This window comes from Zalophus californianus, chromosome 13 (assembly GCF_009762305.2).
Source record: "Zalophus californianus isolate mZalCal1 chromosome 13, mZalCal1.pri.v2, whole genome shotgun sequence".
NCBI classification, from domain to species: Eukaryota; Metazoa; Chordata; class Mammalia; order Carnivora; family Otariidae; genus Zalophus; species Zalophus californianus.
The window spans coordinates 20,447,075-20,468,536 of NC_045607.1; the positions used below are offsets into that span (position 1 = coordinate 20,447,075).

Genomic DNA, 21,462 nt, shown 5'->3' on the forward strand with positions numbered 1-21,462 from the left:
GGGCTCTGGGCTTTCCAGAGTGTGGAAACAGGGGGTGAGTAAAAAGGGACATGGAGGCAGCACACATTTGGGTTTTCCATCCCACACTCCAACTGCCTTCCCCATTTTGAAATTCCACAGAAGTCACCGGCTCCTGGGTGAACCTTGCTTCCTACCAAGGACTGTGGGCCGTGCAGAGAGAGTCCCAGAGGCCCAGAGATGGCTTCCGTACCCAAGTCTGACCCCTCTGTCATGTTCCCAGAGCCCTCTCCAGCCTGGCCTGAGGTCCCAAACTCAGCCATTGGCCAAGCCCTCCCTACGCTGTGTGACAAGCCAGGGGGCATGTTGTTCCTGTTTTTCAGTTGTAGAAACTGAGACCCCGGGAGAGAAAACAACCTGTACAGGCATGCCGTGAGTGAGGGGCAGCGCTGAGATTTGAAACCAGGATGGCTGCCTCTAAAGCCCGTGTTCTGACCACCGGCCCCCATTTCTGCACCCCCCCTCCCCACCACACACACCGGTTTCTGAATCTGCATGCTGCCAGACTTGGCACTCCCACTCTGGAGGTGGGAACGTGTCTCTCCCCCTGCTGTCGCCCTGGCAGCCAGTGCTCAGGTGGGCTCTGAGGATGTACTCAGCAGATGTCAACTGACAAAATTTAAGTCCAAGCATTCCAGCAGCTGGGACCTAAGCCACTGAGTTTCCAAGACTGGGCACCTGGCTCCCCGGGGTGGATGGAGAGCCCAAGAATCAGCTGGACATTTCCAGGCCATCCTGAGAGACCAGAGCAGGCCAGGAAGACACCCTGTGGGCAGGATGCTGGCCGCCTGGGAGGGAGAAACACAAAGACCAGCAAAGCCAGGGGGTGGCAGAGACAGGAAGAGGCCACAATGGGCCCCGGATGACCGGAGATGTTCCAATTGTTAGTGCGAGCTCTCCGCGTGTTCCCATTACGCTGCCATTCAGACCTGCTAAAGCTGGGGGGATGCCGGGCAGGAGGAGGGCCAGCAAGGTTTACGTGGCCACCACCGGCTGGGAGCCGTGGAAAAGGGTGCTTCCAGCCCCCAAGCTGGGCAGCGCTTCTAGTCTCCTTCGGTCAGTCATGCAGTCATTCAGCCAACCAACATTCACTGGGCACCCGCAATGTTCTGTGCTTCATGCAAGGCCCCGGAGGACGCTTGGCCAGAGAGCTAAGCTCCATTCAGGCAAGTCACACACGGGAGTCATCAGTCCCCGGGTGAGGCAGATTCTCTCCTGCTGGGAGACAAGCCCTCACCAGCCCCAGCCCACAGGAAAGGCCGCGTGTGCCCCTCGCTCCCATCTTCTCTACCCCAAACGGAACTTTCCAAACATGCTGACTTGGAAGGGACACACCTGAGAGGCACAAGCAACATTCATCAGAGCCCATTCTGCCAAGAGAAGCTTCAGTTGAGGCCCCACATGGATCCCTTAAAAGCCTCATTCAGGCCCTCGCTGCCACAGCAGGCGTCTGGAGGTGCCACGGAGACGGGCCGGAAGCTGGGCACCAGGACTCAGGACACTGGGTCCCACAGTTCCAACTCCCGACTGCAGGAGAAGGGGATGTGGGACTTCTACAAACCCCAAGACCCACAAGCCTGTCTCAGGGGAGTGGAGGCAGGGGAGGAAGCAGAGGCCCTACTGATGCCTGGAGGAAAACCTAAGGGATGGGACATGCACGTGAGTGCTCAGTGTCACTGAGCCACGTCCCTGGGGAGCCATGGTCACTGTTTGCTGGCTGACACTGCCGGGGAAGGGCAAGACAACACATCTGCACCAAACCGTCCCAGCAAGTCCAGGTTACGTGCATACTCGCATACACACACCCCCACACTCAAGCCAACCCCGTAGGCTCAGATGGCTGTGGTCATCTCTCCTGAGGCGTGCTGGCCTTGGCCACCCTCAGCCCACCATCTGCAGGGAGAGGATGTGGTCTCCAGCTCAGGAAGCCATGCCTGCACAAGGCTGCTGCTCACATGAGCTCAGCATCTGGAAGGTTTCTCTGCAACACCTCAGGCCCCACACCAGCCACTCTGACCAGCCGCCACCCAGTGGAAGACGGAGCTCATACTGACTCTAACTTCAAGGCTTGGGTCTGAGGGCTCCAGGAGGGGAAGATCCAACCAGTTCCCAGCCGAGCCCCCCGCCCCACCCCAAGGAGTAAAAGTAGGACATTTGGGCCCTGTCCCGCATCTCACGAACCTCAGGCTCCGTATGGGGATGTCTGGGTTGGGAAAAAACATGAAGGGCTGGCCCAACCTGTCTTTCACAGTCCGAGACACCAGAGCCCAGATAATGGAGAGGGCCAGCTAAAGTCACACCGGCTCTCCATGCCCAGACCCCAAACTCCCAGCTACTACCCTCAGCTCTTCTACTGCCCTCTTCTCTCCCACCCCAACCCCCTCTACAAAGCACAGCCAGTTTGAGCCCCTCTTCTCTGTCCTCCCTCCTTCTAGCAGGAGGCTGAGCAGATGAGGGTTCTGGGCTTGTGGCCCCAGACCTGAGTGATGAACATGATGAGCACAACTGAGTAAGGGTTCGGTTCCTATAATCAGTCAACACATATTACCGATCACCCCACCCCTGCCTGGGTCCTGAGTGTCTAAGCTGGGGTGGGCAGGCCCACAGAGGAAGGGGCTACACAGTGTGAGTGTGTGTGTGAGCAGGTGTGCAGGGGCGTGGCAGGGAGAGGAGAACGGGGCTGCAGGGGAAGCTGGGTCTGAGGGAAACCGGGAGGGGCAGGGAAGCCCAGGGTAGAGTCTGCTGTAGCTCTCATCTGCCCCCCTCCTGTGGGCACCGGGGAGCCAGGGTCAGAGCTGAATCTGCTCAGAGGGGCTGCTCCCCGCCACCCTGAGGGAGGGGCCGGCCCCCAGACAGGTGACTTGCTTTTTCCCCTCAGGGGCCGCCCTGGTCAGTGGGCAGGAGAAAGTTCGAGGCAGAGAAGGAGAAGTTGTAAGTGACTTCCTGTGGGGCAGCCAGAGTGGAGGTTCTCACACTCCCTGGGTTTCTGAGGAGGGAGCACAGCAGGGGCGCCCAACACACAGGAACGCAGGACGGGTCTGCAAACAGGCAGGAAGTTTTCCTGGAGCAAAACCCGTCAAAACAGAATTCTTTCACCGGGTAATATTTTCCTCTCTGCCCCTGTCGCCCATGCTCAAACAGATCTGTTGTTGTTTTCATAATCTGAGAGAGGAAATCAAGCCCCTTTCAGCAGAGACTTCAGGCGCCAAACCAAACCGCTCAGCAGATACTCCCAGCTGGCTTCCCGCTCCCCAGTGGCAGAGGCACCGTGGAAAGTTTGTGGGAGACACTGGCTTCAGGCTCCGCCACACAGCCGGGAGGGCCAGGAGCAGTGTGCTCGGGCCCAGGGTATGTGCAGTGAGAGGGGCGGCAGCCGGCTGGTGCGGGGCACCTGGTGTGGGCCGGTCCCTCTGCATACGACCTTACTAAATCTGCACAACCACCTACCGGGAGCCCCACTCACATGTGAGCCAACAGGCTCAAAGTGGTTGAGTAGAATGTGCCCAAGATCATAGGTGGTGAGGGGCAGGGCCAAGATCAAAACATGGGTCGCTCGGAGCCCAAAGCTCTTCCTGCTCCACTCCACCGCCTCCCTGAAATGTGTCTGGAACAGGAACGTCCCAGCAATGCTCAGGGCATACAGCCTAGCACGGAATGCCCGTGCCCAAGAGCCCCACGGCCCCCAGGGGGCTGGACTTGACCCGACTGCACATGCTCAGATGCCCCACTGATGGCTGGCAGCCCGGCCGCCGGAGGGGCAGAATCCAAACCAGGCAGCATGGATGTGGGCCTCGGGGCAAGCAGGCGGGAGTCCAGGGCACCTCTGGGGCACACACTTACCTTCCTGTAGCTTCACACTCTGGAGGTAGAGGGGGTTCCTCAGGACGTTGCAGCGGCCCGGCTCATCCTCCTTGGTGAAGAGCAGCAGGTCCGAGTAGGCAAAGAGTGTCACCTGCATCACGACAGAGCACACTGAACCAGCTGCTCTGCGGGCCCAGAGCCCAGGAGCCACAACCTTCCTGGGAGGTAAGGCGTCCTCGTCATGTCGGGCAGAGCGAGGATCAGACTCTCAGTGTGGCCTCTGCCAAGGACAGAGACATGATCTGCAACCAGGACTTCCCCTTTGCACTACAGTTTTCTACACCTCCACTCTTTATCACAGCGGGTGGAAGGGGGGCCGGGGTATAGGATAAAATCCGACCCTCCTCGTCCACGGCAGGTGGCCCCTGCAGGCCTCTCCATGGCCCACCCCCAGCCAGGCCATCTTCCTGACTACACGCCCCTGGAATCTCCAGCCCAGCGCCACTGGCTGGGCACCACCCTCGAGCTGCAGGATGTTGGCCCATTTGCTTGTATTCTCCTCTAAATGTCTGGCTGAAAGAGCACTGCCCTTGGAGTCAGAAGTCCTGATGCTTCCCACTGAGGAGCCACGAACACTTGGTTAGGGTCCCCGAACCCTCAGCTTCGGTTTTCTCGTCTGTATGGACCAGGGAGCGTCCCTGCCCAGGTCTCTCACAGGCTTCTTTCACGAACCCCGTGTAGACTGTGAAGTGGAGCATCATGCAGTGTGAGGTCTTATTATCACACTCCTCGAGGATAATTTTAACTGCATTAATGCATGATTGGTCTGAGAAAAAGCCAGTTACTTCCACTCCAAAACAGACATGTATGTAACTTGTATCTCTTTTATGCACTAGCTGCTCCAAAAATAAAAGGAGAACGTTATTTTTAGACATTATAGGTAAACCAACAGGCATGCTCAGCATAGTTTCATGCTAAAAAAAAAAAATCCACTTGATCCCGTAATGCCACTAAAGATTACACGGTTCTTTGTTTTGTAAATCCTGCAGTGGCCCTTAGTTAAAAGCAATAAAATCCAATTTTAGATTCTCCAAAGAAAACAGAATGTTATTAATTATGTGAACTTCCCTGTGAGGTGTCAAAAACCTGACACTTCATCTCTTCTGAGGTAAGAAGAGTCAGCCAGAGGGCTTGGCGTGCACCCCCAAAGGCCACAGCAAGTGTGTGCAGGATGGTTGCTGAAGTTTCAAAAGTTAACATGGTGACATTCAGCTCTCCAAATGTTAAAGATGACCTGACAACCCCACCTCTATGAAACTGTAAGGATGTTTTTAACAGCATCTTTGTGATAAAAAAAGAAAAGAACAGAGATGTCCATCAACAGAGGATGGATAAAATAAATTATCCTCTCCTCATATGGTAGAATTTTATGCAACTATTAGAAGAATAAAGTAAAGCTTTGTGGACAGAAATGCAGGCAGAAATCCGCCCACGTAGTGCCCACATTGCACTATGTAAGCCAAAGAGTGCAATGTGCAAATATGCCTACAACATAATCCAATTTTGTGAAATAAAACTGTAAATGTGTACATTTTTTGAATGTCTAAGATACCACACTCTTCACGCTGGGGAGTAGAATTTCACTTCCTATATTTCTGTTTAATTTGCATTGTATGGCAAGAGAGTCTATCAGTTTTGTGATTTAAAAATATATACATATTTTTCAAAGGACCCCTTGGCTCCTTGAGCACAGTGCAGAGAGGTTTGAAGGAAGCTGGGCCACAGGGATAATAGGGGTGTCCTTGAGCAGGAGGCTCTCAGGGGCCCTAGCTTCTCCAATGGGGACCAAACACAAGAGCTCCTGGAACCGTGGGCTGGGAGGGATCCTGGCAGTGACTCTCTCCAGACCCCTTCCAAACCACAGTCCTGACCCAACAGAGCCTAAAAAAAGTCCCCATCTGTTAAGTTCTTTCTTTCTGCTCAGTGGATTCTTATTTGTAAATAATATCACTGCCTTCGTTTATAGATGGGGACCCTGCAGCTCAGAAAGGTTAAGTGACCTGTCCAAGGCCACACAGCCAGGGACATTGCCCAGGTCTGGCTGACCCCAAAGCTCCCCTAACATGGAGAGGTAGCAAGAAGCCTACAGCCGTCCTGCCCCCGAATGTGAAAGAATCCAAGCAGGGACCAAAACAGAAAAGCAAAGGAGACCCAAAGTAAAGCTAAGGGAGGGGAAGAAAATGATCTGAAAGCTGAGAAGGATCGGAGGGGTTGACTCTCTGAGCAAACCTGCAGGCTTTCCCACTCAGAAGAAATCTGGCAGTCACCTCCGGACCCACAGGGAAGCTGGCCGGGGAGGGGTTAGAGGGGGGCAGTCTGTCAGGAACGTAAAATGTCCAAAAATGTCCCAGGCTCCAAGACAGCTAGGTGGATGGCAACCGGGGAAGAACCATGGGCAAGGTGAGAAAAGCTGCAGGCCACCACTCTGGCCCCAATTCCCAGAGCTGAGAATGTGGTCTAGACAGGAAGTGATTAAGGCATGAATGAAGAATTTCCCCAAGGGTCGGGTCAGGGAAAGGACAGAGATGGCACACAGCTGGAGGCAGGGCAGAGGGGCAAGTGTGCCAGGCGGGCCCCTCTCCCGTGTCACCAGCATCCAGAAGGAGCTGCAGCGGCCCACAGAGGGGTGATGCCCATCTCCACGGCCCAGTTACCTGCTGCCTTCCACAACAGGCCATGGGAGCCGCCAGGTGTCTTACCCATACCTGCTCCAAGGATACATCTGCTTTCCCAGAGGCTCAAGGGTTTTTGCTTGGTTAGGAAAGCCTTGCAACTTGGAGGTTCATTTCTCCCCAGTACCCCTAACTAAGCTTTCTCTAGAGATCTTGCCTAAAGGCAGACCTTGGTGTCTTAGTTAATGGTAAACTCAGTGAGTCAGTGCGTAAAGTAAGGGTGTGTCTATCTTGTGCCCCATAGTTCCCCTGTGACCTTGAGTGCAGGGCCTGGCTACATGGTTGACACTCAACAGCTATTGTTCGAACGTGTAAGCGAAGCTCCGCCATAATGCTGATTTGATCTCAGGGCACATTACTCAAGTGTGTGACTTCTGGAGGGGGTATGATGTGGGACAGCCCAGTGTGAGACTGCCTCAGCTCACAGACATTAGCCAACTGGAGCATGCTCGGAGAAGAGATGGGAAGAAGAACAAGGGGAGAACATTCCAAGAATAAAGATTTCTGTTACGGGTAAGGGAAAACTTTCGACAATTTAGCCCTCTCCAAGTAACAAAACCTATGCCTGGAGGGGCTGCCTCTGCAGATCAAAAACTGGCTGGAAAACCTTCAGCTGGAAAGTTACAGAGAAGCAGTCAGAACAGATGACTTCAGAGGGCCCAACCAATACTGCAATTCTACAAATTTATCCAAGTACCTCTTGAATTTGTTCATGTTATTGACCTGAAGGTACCAAGATCCATGTACTGGCTTCCTAGCATACTCCATGAAAAAGAAATATATTTACTTCGTTTTCAAATCACTTCCTTCAGTCTTCAAAAGGGATATCTTAGTTCTAAGACTCCAAAGATCCACTAAACAAAGATTTTTTGGACAGATTGTAAATATAATCAGGCTATGGCTCCAGTCTGTGCTTGCCAGTCTGTTTTTCAACAAACATGCCAGAGGCAGCGTGAGAAAGCCGTGCTGAGCCAGAGATCCAACTGCTAATGCTGGCTCTGTCCCTAATGAGCCTTGAGACCCTTGGATTCCAGTTAATCTCACTGGAGCCTCAGCTTCCTCATCTGTAGAATGGGGACAACCGGGCCTCTCATGAGGATGCTGCAGGAGCTAATTTAAGATCTACTATGTAAAATGCATGCACCGTGAGAATACACAGTAAGTGCTCGGTGTTTGAGCACCTAATGGTGAGAGGACAAACAAAAGAGCAAATTTAGGCAGATGTGTGCATTTCAGGATGGCTGTGATTTCTGCCTTCTCCTGGGTCTTGTGAATTTGTAGCCACACCTCACTTTCTGACCCTTGGCCACCTGACTTAGCTCCGTCACACACTTACTCACCAAGCCCAGCTCCAAGAGACTTCTTGTTCCTAAAACTCAAACCACCCCACCAAGCTGAAGTTTTACTCTCTCAGAGGCAACTCAGAAGATATGCCAAAGTTCCTAAGAAAGCTCCTCGAGAGGAAGTCCAGAAATGTAGTGAGCAATGCTCGTGTGGTAGAAATAAGCATGCGGTCTCCCCGGGGAGAAAGAGAGAATGCTCCTTTGGAACACACGAGTTCTGGTCCCCTTGTCGAGAAAAAACAAAAGCAGCCTCCTGCTTAGCCACAATGACACAGAAGGTCCCAGAATGTTGAGGCTGAACGGGCCCTTAGAGATCAGTTAACCTCAGCTGCCTCAAAGACACACACCACCACTGGCTCAGAGGAGAACAAACCAGATCATTCCACTACCCCCAAGCTGCCACTCAGCTCAGCCAAGCCCCACGGCCGGCCTGATCAGCAGCAAGCCCCCAGATAGGCCAGTCAGATCCCAGGGCTCCAACTTTGGTGCCAAGTAGATTTCACAGGCCCGAGCCAGCTCTGGGGATTGTGTGGGGGAGGGCAATTCCCCCAGTTAGAGATAAACAGAGGCCAGCTCCCAGGCAGAACGGCGTGATCTCCACACCCAGGCCTCTGTTGGCAGAGTGAGAGCCCAGAAGAAATCACAGACTTATTCCTCAGAAGAGGATTTGGGATTTGGGTTAATACAGACCTGGAAAACCTGAGTAACTTACGCTCCTTCAAAAATTCTCTTTGGCTAATAGCTCCAATCTTCTTACCTACGAAGTCATTCATCACAGCCAGGGTAAACTACCTCCTGCTCCTTAGAGGAAGTTGTGATAAACAATGGGATGTCTTGGGGGGCTGGGGAAACTTTCTAACCATCAAAGATGGACTAAACAGCTTTGAGAGGTGGTGAGTTCCCTATCACTGGAAATGTACAAAAACAACATGGGTAGCCATTTGGTAAGGAGGGGGATGGAGGTGGAAGACTTCAGGATTTTTCTACCCTGAGACTGTACAATTCTAAGACCATGAGGAAGAGAAAAGTTAGGGGCCTGGAGGACGTCGGTGAAGCCACACGTGTAAGCCTTACCTCGACAGCCTTGTTCCTCCCCTCGTACAGCCGCAGCTCCTCAGACAACAGGAGAGTCCGGGCAGGGTTACAGAGATCTAAAGGCTGAAAACAACACGGGCAGTTCAGAGAGGCCCGGTGGAGTTGGGGTGTGGGGGGAGGCAGCTTGCCAGAGCCAGCCACAGAGAACCCTCTCGACTGACTGAAAGAAGCCTCCAGCACCACCCCGAGAGCCCACACGCCCCCTCACACACAGGTGGAGACAGAAAGACAGAGGCTCTTGTCCTGGCCGGAACTGTCGCTGCCACCTTCCCCACTAAGCCCCACTATAAGAGCCAGGCTCTGGCAGGAAGTCCAACCACACATTTAGGCGCTCACAGTCCTCCCCCGAACTCCCTGACTCCGCTGGGCTCCGGGGGCCCTCCCAGCCCCCACTCTCCTCCATCTGTCCCATTCCGGCCTCACAGGGAAAGTCCCTGCTGCCAGGCCCCAGATCCTGAGAGCCGCATGCCAGATTTGGTCACTTTGGTCCCTTCAGAGCCAGGCCGGTCCCTGCTCTACATGCATAACACGCTTGAGTTAAGGGACTCCTTCCCGGCAAGCAGTCCCCAGGGACCAAGTCTCACCCAAAACTTCTCACCCACCCATCATCCTCCCCCATCCCCGCTCAGGAGCCCCTGCCACCTGCCCAACCCAGAGAAAGCTCCCTAGGATGTGAATGACCCAGCAGGGCTTACCCTGGGTGAAGGCATATTTATAACATGGCTTCTAGGTACCCGACACCAAGCAAGATGCTGGACGAAAGATAACGAAGCAAACGTCCACTACGTACAACCCCCTGGATGGATCTCACGAAGAATGTGAGGTGAAAGAAGCAAGGCCCCAGAAGAGGCCAAACAAAACACGTTCGCCAGGAAAGCACACAGAGGTGATCAAAGTAGAGGGAAGCAAGGAAACGACTATCAGGGACTCAAGCCTGTGGGTAGGCATAGCAGGGAGGAGGGTGCTGGGATCGGGAGGAAACGTTTGGCCTCTGGTGGCAGCCACGGCCCACAGCTTTATCTCAGTGGACACCCGCTTTACAACGATCGGTTCAACTGTGTATTTGTTAGGCCGTTTGGGGTTTATGTACTTTACAATTTAAACGTTATTATAACTTTCTGAAAACGAGTTTTCATTTTCTGTAAAGATTTTAAAAGGAAAGGTCATGATCCTGGAGTCCCGGGATCGAGTCCCACATCGGGCTCCCCGCTCAGCGGGGAGTCTGCTTCTCCCTCTGACCCTCGTCCCTCTCGTGCTCTCTATCTCTCATTCTCTGTCTCTCAAATAAATAAAAAAATAAAAAATAAAAAAAAAAGATTTTAAAAGGAAAATGAAAAATAACTCCTGTGGATGCCAAGAGCTTTGTGGTCCCGTCCTGAGAGAGAGAAGAGACCAAAAGAAAGGCAGGAGCCATCCCAGGAAAGGGGTGCCACCCACCAGAGGAGGTTCACGGAGAGGGAAGGTGTGGCCAGAAATTAAGCCCCTGGGACTGTGTCTCCTCTAGGTTGCTGATGAGAAGACCAACTAACACAGTCTTTCTGGAAAGCCATTTGTCAATATATATAAAGAGCCTTTGACATGTTTATGACCCATGACACTGTCATGTCACTTCCAGTCCTCTCTCCCAAGGAAAATAATCAAAGGGGCAATTCGTGCACAAGGATTTTCATCACAGAGTTGTTTGCAATAGCAAAGGAAGGAGACAGAAGTCTATCTGAACAGAGAGCTAGTTAAATAAATACATGTCCGTGAGCCAGAGTAGTGTGCAGCCGCTACAGATCAAAGGCTCGGAGAGTATTTAGTGTACGCGGGGGACGTTCCTGCCGCAACTTTCATTTAAAAAAGGCAAAAGGATAGAAAATGTACACTAGGAGGCCGTTCGGTTTTCCTTCTGAAGTGCATACATGCACACAGAAAAGACACCTATGTGTTCATGCTAATGGCGTCTGGGGGGGGTGGGGGGAAGCCATGGCGGTTTGGAAATGGAGAGGAAGAGAAGGGAGAAGCAGAGGGGGATGGAAATGAGTCTCAGGCCGCCAGCTAATACTGGCCAGACACGTTTGCTAAGACCGAGGAGACCAGACAAGACGCCAGACTTCAAGGCTCTTCCTCGGTCATTTCCAAACAACAAACCACTGGATGAGGCAGGAAGCAGAAGCCTCAGCAAGCAGGCCCCATGGCAATGCCAACTAGGACCTGTAGTGAGCCTGCCCTGTCCCCAGAGAAAGGGAAAACTGGGAGAGGGGGCAGGGAGAAGAGCCCCTCTTTGCCCGGCTTCCCTGCCCCTACTCTCCTGCTCCTCCGCTGGAAACCTCTGCTCCCTCAGTATAACCCCCAGAAGCCTGAGCACCTGAAGTCATTTCTTTCCCCAAAGGGAACCCTTCTGGAATGATCCTGGGGTGAAGGACCTTCCTCTCTCTCATCTCACGAGGGAGCCCTTGGGGCCAACCATAAGCTCACCTGAACGAAGACCGGAACACCAGGACCTTGGGGGCCAGGGTGACGTAGGTGCCATAGCTCGAGTGTGGGGGTGTGCGGCCTCATGACTGGGCAGTTCTGGTAGTTGCCATGGCCCTTCATGGTCTGCACTGTCTTCATCAGCCGGGACTTCTTCCCCAGGCCTGTGTAGGACTTCCCTTTACTGGGACTACCTGATTCTGGGGAACAGAAATGGGGCACCATGAGGCATTTCCATGCAAAGGCGTCCCCTCTGCGGAAAGAGAGTACACAGACACAGCCAGCCCATCACCACGTACTGAGTGTATGCTACAGGCCAGGCCCTATGCAAGCTACTGAACACAGAGGGAGGCCTCAGAAGGGTCTCAGGCCACAGGGAAATCCCTCACATTCTAGTGGGAATTACTGACCCATAAAGAAGTGACTCTGGGACTTGGATGGAGCCAGGAACCACCAACTAGCATGGAGGCAGCAGTCCCCGTCTCGTGTCTGGTGCCCGAGTCAGACCTATCAGTTTGGCCTTGTGCTTTTCAAAATCAGGAAATCTCTCTCATATTTGAGAAATCAGAAGATCTGACCTCACTGGACCCACAGTCCCACATAGAACAATCAGTCGGTTGGACGGCCCTGGGTGTCAGACACGCCGCCACCAGCCCCACAGCTCCCTCTGCGTGCCCAGTGTAGCTCACCTGTTCCCTCGCCTCCCAGATCCCACGGACAGAGGGACTGGAGATCCGGTGGTAGCGGAGACAGAGGGCTTTCCTATGCTGTATCGGAGCCTGCCCTCTATTAGCCACAGGGCGGCCTGGCTCACTTACATCAGTCTAAAATAAGGAGTGGCACCCGCTGGCCCAGTTCTCAGGAAAGAACATGATGAGCTCTGAGGCCGTATGGCTGTGCCCAGTCCCCACTCCTCTGCGTACTAGCTTGGTGACCTTCAGCCATTCACTTCCCCCGCTGAGTCTTGGTTTCCTCAACTGCAGTAACAGTACCAAGCTCATTGGGTTGCTGTGAGGATTCAGTGAGATGCTCGAGGAAAGCCCTAGAACAACGCCTGGGATCTGGTACGTGCACAACAAAGGTTAGCTGCTAAATTAATGTGGCTTTTGTTGTTGTGGTCCTCTACTCGGAAAAGCAAGTTAATCAGGTGCCCCACAGACTCTGAAAATCCTAGGCTTCCCTGAAGCCAGAAAGGTACTCTGGTCGGCCACCAACGCACACTATTCTAATCAGAAAAAGGACAGAGAGAGAGAGAAAACACTTCAGGGAAGAGAGCAGAAGGCTGCATGGCTGGGGTTCTTCTTTAAGGGGATGCTGCTGGACACAAACCCCACGCTGAACAAGAGATAGCAAGCAGGTTTTTATCGGGTCCTGTCCACTGGGCAGAGGAGCAAGACACAGAGTAGCTAAAAAGTCAGGGATTCCTGGGTGCGAGCAGGTAGGGAGCCAAGTGCATCGCATTCAGGCTCCATAAATAACTGGGCCGCCTCCGGGGTGGGGGGGGACTCTTGCTGCTAGATGGGCAACTGACCCCGATGCCTGGCCTACGTCCCAGGACCCAGGCATCCTTCCACAACCCCCCAAGGCCTGGCAGCCAGGGGGTGAACAGGTGGTCCGAGTCCAGCTACCTGGGGGGAAGCTCCCCACCCACGCGAGGTCCCCTGGCCTCAGAGGAAAAATTCAGCTCAGAAGATTTTACACTTACTTCCTCTGCCCACCACATGACCCTTCTCACCAAGCGAGGTGAGAAAAACAAGTCAGATCCCCATCACAAGTGACCACGGATCACAGCCGTATCTTAGGGCAGGACTCAAACCATAATAACTTAAACCACTTCCTTCCTCTTCAAGGAGTGGCTTAGAGAAGAGTAGAAAGAATGTGAGCCCAGGGCCTGGGGGAGGGAGTGGGGACCGGGGAGGACGGATGCATGGAAGCAGTTCCACAGCCCCTCCTCTGATCTGGCCCCTGACCTTAGGCCCAGAGGGGGGTGTGTGCTGCCAGGCCTTCTCCTCTTTGCTGAAAGAACCCATCCTGTGTCTCCAGACCTGACCTGGATTTGAGATGACAAGACACTTGAGCACTGGGTGACCTGCCCAAGGACACTCGACCAGTATAGGGTATAAAGCAAGATGGACCCAATCTATGCAGCGGTCACGCCTGAAAGCCCCATCTCCACACACCCCTGGATAACTTGTTGCAAGTGGGCATGGCTCTCCAAAACGGATTTTCTGAAGTATCTTTTTTTAAAACCAGCCCGGGTTGCAACCCAGCTCCTGAGCTCTGTGAAGTCAAACTCGACTTCCCACCTGCCACCTCTTAACATCCTCTGGTCCAAACCCCCACATCACCTGCTCCACTGACCAAACACAGTAATTACTCAGCTTTGCTCTGGCTTCCAAGGCGAGCCCTGGCAGCCAGCCAGCTTTGGCACTGGAGAATCGGAGGCTTGGCCCCTTCGCAGGGCAGGGGACAATGCTGAGGGCACCAGCGGCCCCAGGGAACATGTCAGCTTACAAGCAGCAAGCGCCCTAGGCCTCAGAAGGGCACCAGACACCGTTCAACTCTGGCTGGCTCAACCCCCCCCCCCCCCAAAAGGAGGCCAGGTGGCCCAGCCAGAGGAGGAGGCAGAAGTCAGCACCGTGGTGACCGCCCCGGGCCTCTGGAGAACCCTGAGTGTGTTTAAGGGAAGGTTCAGTCCCACCCCTTCCTCTGAACTCCCGGACTGGGAGCTGTGAAGACTTGATTGCTGATAAAGAGCCAAGATATCCTTGCATACCAAAAACAGCCATTACCATGAAGAATAAATGAAGGAAGGTCAAGTTCTTAATCCAATGCCTTCAAAAAGCTACCACTGTTGTTAACACTATCACATCTCCTTATTTGTCCCTCTCTCTCCACCGCCTAGATGACTGTGTCCTTGGTTCACTCAATACTGTATTCTCAGAGGGGAATCAAAACGTGGATCCAGGATGGGAAGACTCCGAGAGGCACGTGTCAGGCCAAGAAGGACTCAATCCCACATCACTGGCCCACCACAGGCAACATGCTCTCCAGCTCCTGTGCTCTGTGACCAGCCTTCAAACCCCAACAGCAACCAGCCAGGTCATTCTCCTTTACTTGGTCACTTGGCTGAAATTCTACTGAGTACCTGCTGTCTGCCACACCCCAGGTCCAGCACCGGATCCTCAGAGATGAGCCGGCCGAGGCCCTGCCTTAATGAAGTCACCATTTAGCAGTGACACCCCACTCTAACCTAATGCGCTGACTAAAAGCTTTTTAAGAACTCAGTGTTGAATAACTATCAACTCCTCTCCAGAAGGAACACAGATGCATTTCCAACAGACCAGGCTCATCCATCCAAATGGCCTACCCTAGAGAGAATGAAGATGCCTTCCATCAGCAGCTCTGAGCCTGATGGGAGCCCTTCCCCCCCGCCCCCCGCCCAAAGGCACAGGCATTCTTCCAAGTACCCGCTATAAGCCAGCATCGACTTCACACTATGGATGGGGAGGGCAGCAAGGAAGTGAGTCTGCAAGCGGCTGGGAAAAGGCCCCTCTCAAGGAAGGAAGTCACCAGGCATTCTGTAGGCACTAGAGAAAGGGCTCGAGCATAGGACCACCAGGCAAGGCTGGTCCCCACCTTCCAGATACCAGCCGGACTTGAGTTGGCTGGACCCCGGCAGGCACATGGAGGGCCTTCCAGAATGCCCTACCAGCTCCAGCACCAAGACCGGTATCTCAGGAATCCTGAGAGGGCCCTGGTTTTGAGCTCAGCTTCTCTCCTTGGCTCTTAAAACATGGGGCCAGGATTCAAAGGCCAAAGGAGAAGAACCGGTACAGAGACACCCTTGCCGTTCAAGGACAGCCATCTTCTGTGTAGCCTCCCTCCATGGGTACACTCCCTACTCACAGTCAGTCTCTCCTTTACCCCTCCCGACAACTCTCTAAGGTGGGAACTGTCAACCCCAGTTTATAGATGAAGAAACTGAACTCCCTGAGGCTCAGGGAGGGGAAGTGGATTGTTCACAATCATGCAACTCCGAGTTGAGCCCTCCATGACCCTGTTTTTAGCAGGCCCGACCAGGTGGCTTATGGCACCTAACATGTATCGGTTGCTCAGTAAAATGGAATGAGTACCAATCGAATGCCGGAATCCTGAACACCACCTCCTAGACTGCGGTGGGAAGACCGCTTCTTCCTTCTCAGTTCAGGCTCCAAGGAGGAAAGATACTGGTTCAGGGAGGGAGAACAGGTATGGAGGGGTAAGAGAGTCCGTGTCAATGTGCGGGGAATCCGGACGGCTGACCTCACACCTCTCGGGGGCTTGGAGGGCACAGCAGCGGAGGACAGACCTACCTTCGGGGATGGCATCCTCCTGGTACACAGGCCGCAGCAGCTGCCAAAGAAGACAGAAGAATCACCTCAGCCCCAGGAACGGGGAGGCACAACTAGGCAGGCTGCTCACTCGCAGCCTAGCCATAGGAAGGGAGCACCTCAGGGCCCAAGACCCAGCAGCCCCAGCTAAGGAGCAGAGGGCGGTGCTTGGAGGGATTACAGATTCCAGAATCCTCTAGAATGTTAAGAGTTGGACAGAGCCTTAACGTTCATCCAGTGTAACCCCTTGGCCGCGTCCCCAGCTTTCTTGACGGTGGCTTGTTCCAAAGTGCGTTCCAGGCAACGGGGGCGCCGTGGGTCATTACCAGGCCCACCACAAAGGGTGTGCCATCAGGGGAATTGGGGAAATGCTGGGTGAAACCATCCTCCCCCGCAAGACACCCCCAGAGCCTCGAGTAGGCTACTGTGCACTGGGAATCTCCCAGAACAGGAGGAGAGTTTGGGGTATTTCTCAAGCTTATTTGACCTCGGGACACTTTTCCCCCAGAGTGTCCCATGGGACCAACGTTTTGGTGTGCATACCCCTTGGCCCACCGTGCCATCCGGCGGTGTCTGGGTTCCCACCCGTGACAGGGGGAACAGCCCTCTCACCACAGCCCTCTCCCCCCTGTAGAAAAAGCAGAGCCTGGCAGAAGTTCTTCCTTCTTTTGAGGTGAAATCTTCCTCCCTGTGACATCCCGCGGGCCTGGATCTGTGCCCTGGGCTGCAGAGACCCATCTGCTCTCTCTCCCCAGAGCAGCCGTTTCTGGCGGGAAGCTAACACATACCCCGCCTCCTCCCTGAACACTTCCAGCCCCTTGCAGGCTCCTCCCTACACCTATGGTGTGAGGCCAGGGGCCCATACCCTCCGCCTCCCCCCACCTGGCTGTCCGTACCTGGCTCCCAGGGTTCAGTGGGGCCAGGATGATGTAGTTGGGGTCAGTGGAGGCGGTGGCGCGGGACAGCGCGGCAGGGTATGCTGGCCCCCCGCGCTTGGCCACCTCTGTGTAGCGCTCCCAGCCCCCGAGGAGCAGCCATCAGAACTGTCGCACACCAAGTGGCAGCTGTGGCGCTGTTCAGGCCGCGCCTGGGCCCCGTGGGTGCAGCTCTTCTCCCGCTTATTGGGGGGGGACTGGAGGTCGTGCGTCGATTTGCAGGAGGCCCGCCGCAGGACCCCGCCGTCTGGCCCTGGCTTGACCTGGGGGACCATGCGCCACACGAGCAGGGTGATCTCACTGGGGCAGTTCCTACGGTTGGGGGGTGGGGTGGGGGGGGGCGGGGGTGACACAAAGAAGTTGAGTTTGGGGAAAGTCAGCCAGGGCAGGGGCCTACGGGGCATAGAAGAAGGGTTGGGGAGGGGAGAGAAGCCCCCAGTGGTTGGGCAGGAAGGGAGGTAAGGGGCCATCTCAAGCTGAGACAGCAAAAGTGTCCCTTAGATCAGTCAACTCTAGCTGACTGGCAGTGGCTGAGAAGGACCCTGAGGCCAAGGCCAGGTTAAGCAAGAGTACCACACTCAACTAGTGATGTCGGCCATGGGCAGAGTCTAAGCAAGGAGGAGCGAGCAAGCCACCTCCGTGCAACCCCGCGTCCAGTCACTCTAGAAGTATACCTAAAATGGTCACGAGAGTTTCACCCCAGTGGGCCAAAACTTAGGGGACCCAAACATTCTAAAGAATAATTTTTCAAGTATGCACTTGAAACATTTGCAACATCTACACATCCTTTAAAAACAACGGGCTTAGCTCTGAAGTCACAGAAATAATGAGCTGGAGTAGAAAGGGCCGCCCTGGAGCCTCAACAGGAACCGCAGGGTCTGTTTGAGAGCATCTTGGCCGCTGTTTGCTCCGGGATCCAAAATTGCTCTGAGCCTGAACCTTCCATTTGCAGGCCAAGACACTGAGTCCCTGAGGAGCAGAGTGAATTGCTCACAGCTGCGCCGAGGAAGGAATGGTGAGGCCTTGTGCCCAAGGCGGGGGGCTGAGGGCTGGGGGGAGGTGTGCCATTAGCCTGAGGCCCAAAGCCTCCCCGCCCCCCCCCGCCGCTGCCCCGGTCACCGGATCTCATGGGCCAGCTCCACGCATTTCCAGTGCTCCACAGGCCTCTCGTTCAGCTGCAGCACCGTGTCCAGCTGCTGCAGCCCTGCCCGCTCGGCCGGACCTCCTGCAGCGACAGAGAAAAGCCACCCAAGGGCTCCCGTGAAGCTCATGACACTGTCCAAGGGCCCAGAGTCATGGCTTCCACGGTGACCTCAACAAGGGGCACACTGCCCCTCTGGTCCCTCATCTGCGAAATGTGGGGCCGACCTTGGTGGCTCTCAGGAGCCTTGAAGGGAGGCACCCCTTCACCTTCAGCTCCTCTGCCTGCTCACTCTTCTGCTGTCCGTCCTTCCAGCCAGGTCCCACCTCACTCTCCCCAGGGCCTCCCACCCCCTAGAGAATCCTTCCTTGTTGCCAGGCTCGCACACTTCATTCATTCCTTCAACACCGTTCACTGAGCGCCAGTCCTGTGCCCGTCCCCATGCAGGCACAGGGGGCAGGGGGATGGGGAAACATCCAGATCACCAAGCCCTGGCTTCTCCTCCACGATAAGGAGAAGTCTTTGTGAAAAATAGGGAGGGGAATGCCTATTTTTAAGTGCTAATCAGGCTTGGAATAGAATAAAATACCCATTCCCAGTGAAGTCCATAAATGACTCTCATTTTCCCATGCAACCCTTAGTGAAAATGTAGGTTTAGTTCCTGTTAACGTGATTGGGAAACAAATAGAAAAAAAATCTATTTTCATTTTGATAAAAACAAAAAAAAATTGTGGATATATTTTCATAAACCTCCGTTTCATCTGTGGTCATTTAAAAATATTATTCTTTTGTTTTGAAAAACCAGGACACTGCTCCAGTTTGGGGCTCCCCTTCCAGACCCCACATGAAGCCAGGCACATGGCAGGCAAGCGGGGCTGGCATCCGCCGAGACGCTCACTTACCAGAATCCACAGCCTGGACTCGAACCGGAGAGTCACAGCAGATGGTGAAGCCGAAGCCGTCCTTCCCCCTCGGGATGGTGATCTAGGACAGAGCCCTGCGCCATTACTCCCAGAAGCCACAAGGCAGCTGCCTCTGCTCCAGGGTCGGGAAGCCCCCAGGCCCTGCCCCAGAGCCATCCTCCTCTCCAAGAGAGCTGGAGCCAAGAAGGAGACTGGCCAGCCCTTGCTGTCCCTATCTTGGCTCAGGCATCTTAAGCACTGGGTTGTGGGCCAAGCAGGAAGGCTGGGAGCTCAGGAGGTAAATCCAGGCTGATGCAGAAGGGCCCAGCACGGACAGAGCCTTGGAAGGGCAAACCTTGTCTTCCTCAGACCCCGCAGACACATGGTCCAGTCCAAAGAGCCCCCTGGACCGGCCCGCCTCCACCTTGCCTGTGATCCACTGACTCTCGGTCTCTTCCTACTTCCTCCCAGGGGTTCAGAGAGCATCGGCCCAGGGCTGGCCCTATGCTGCGGGCCCACAGACAAAACCCACCCGGGTGCTGCCTTCCCAGAGCACAGGGGAGGGAAGACAGGGACGCACATAAAACCTGAGGACGAGGGCCAGGGAACAAGTGCTAGGTTCTCAGGGCAGTCCATCGCTGGGGCCTCAAGGCATCCAGTGAGGACTCCCAGGGCAGAGGGCACATAAGGGCACAGACAGGCCTCCTGGCGAAACCTGAACTAGCCACTGACCTTGCAGTGCCTGCTGCATGGCAGATCCACAGCCCTACTTCCAGAAGTCCCCTGAAAGGGCCCTGCCACCTGGATCTCTTTTCAAAGCAACATACAATTATCAAGCTCCTACTGCATGCATGCCAGGTTCTGCTGAGGTATGGAGGCATGAGGTCTTGATCTCTGGCTCCTAGAGGGCCATAAGAATCTGCAGATCTCTCCAAAGCAAAGGAGCCCTGTACTAGAGTGCCCCGGAGCGAAGTGCAAGAACTGAGTTGGGAACAGTTCTTTGTGTTTGACTTTGGATGGCAGGCTGGGTGCACGGCTGGAACTGAGCAAGTGCTTCGTGAGGACAGCCCAGCACCGTCCCATCAGCAGCAGGAAACTGTTAGGGTACAGTGCCGTCTGCTGGCTCAGTTCAGTTCAGCCTTGCTACGTGGCCCCTCTGTGTACTGCCAATTCGGCTGTGGGTGGGGTAGAGGAGGCCCAGACCCCGCCTGCCTAAGGAAAGACTCCAGGCTGCTCAGAGCAGGTGTGTGAAAATGACAGGCCTAAGGGAGGAAAAGTCAGAAGAAGGGTTCACTGGGGTCCCAAGAGAGTCCCTAGGAGAAGTGGACACAGAGGGGGCCCTGGTGAGGCACAAGGGAGGGTATCCCAGGCAGGTTGAGGAAGAAGCCAGCTCAGCAAGCTGGAAAAGGTCAAGGGCCAGAGGCCTTGTCAGGAGACTCCTGTCTCCTTCCTTTAAGGGCTGTCTCTTCAAGGCTGGGTGCCTGGCATTCACCTACCAGCTGTCCCAGAGGCCAGGTGTGAGGAAGGGGAGGGTCGGGGGACCCAGGGTGACCAAGGCCCTTGGAGGCTGTCGGGGAGGCCCCTGAGGCTCTGCTTCCCACCAGCCCTGGGCCTGGATTCAAAGCGAGTTTGTAAAACAGGAAATCTGACAGACAAGGGGAAGGGGGAGGGGGCAGGAAAATACCCTGTTCCCATAAGAATTCTGGGAAAACACGCAGCTAAGACAGGAAGAGAAAAAAAAAATGGAAAGAAAGAAAGAAAAACAAACTGTGGAGTGAGTGTGGAAAGCCCAGGCTGAGACTGAGGGAAGCCGTCAGGAGCCCGGTGCACTCTGTGCGACCAGTGAGGACTTCACAGGGCCTCTCGACCCACCCTCAGCCCAGGCAGAAGGTGGGATTCCAGAGGCTTTCTAGACCTTTCTAGACCCTGTCCTACCCCAGCAAGGGCCACAGCCCCCCTGCCTGGGGTGCCAGCTCTGCAAACAGGCCCTAGTGTCCACGGGCTCAGGGCTAGCAGTTTGGGGACTGGCCCCCAGAGTTGAATCTGGAGAGAAGAAATGTACTCCCGCAAAACAGCCTCCCCCTCCCACACCCTGGTCCCCTCGTCCAGGCGGGACTGTGGGCCCAAGCCCCTTCTGCCTTCCGAGGCACCAGCCTCAGTAAGAAGAATGAGGCTAGACAACAGTCCAAGCCAGCTGGGGGCTGGGAAGGAAGGGAAGAAGAAAGGGTGCCAGGAAGCAAGCCGTGTGAGGGCTGGGACTGCATAAAGGAAGCAGAATTACGCTCTGTCCATCACTAGCACTCACTGCGTTGAGAGGAGAGCGCCCAAAGAACTGGATCATCGCTGCCACCCTGAGGGGAGGGGAATGCAGAACTGGTTTTAATACGCCCATTTCACAGAGAAGGAAGCCGAGGCCTAAAGAGAGAAAGTGGCAGCCCCCAGCTCTCAGCCCTCCTCCATGACCCGGGGCATCAGGGTTAGGAGGTAAGGGCAGCAGCCCAGCCCAGACTCTGAGACCTCGGCAGCCCCTGGCAGAGGCTGTCCTTCCTGGGGGTGGTCCCTGCTCTTTCCTGTCCACGGCAGGGACTGTCACTGCTCCCAGATCTCGCCCAGGCCAGCATCTCACCTCTGCCCTCCTGCCTGCTTTCTGCTCCTCTGTCATGCC

General features: G+C 54.8%; 1 protein-coding gene across 1 annotated transcript in view; it reads right to left on the reverse strand.

The window, feature by feature from the left end:
* The window catches only part of RGS3 (regulator of G protein signaling 3), a 116,668-nt gene that overhangs the window by 62,649 nt on the left and 32,557 nt on the right, over positions 1 to 21,462 (reverse strand). The window contains 10 exon segments of the mRNA XM_027616403.2: positions 3,859 to 3,970; positions 8,969 to 9,052; positions 11,450 to 11,466; positions 11,469 to 11,517; positions 11,519 to 11,646; positions 15,802 to 15,841; positions 16,716 to 16,852; positions 16,855 to 17,066; positions 17,874 to 17,979; positions 18,798 to 18,879. Of these exon segments, the coding sequence (XP_027472204.2) occupies positions 3,859 to 3,970; positions 8,969 to 9,052; positions 11,450 to 11,466; positions 11,469 to 11,517; positions 11,519 to 11,646; positions 15,802 to 15,841; positions 16,716 to 16,852; positions 16,855 to 17,066; positions 17,874 to 17,979; positions 18,798 to 18,879 (967 nt within the window).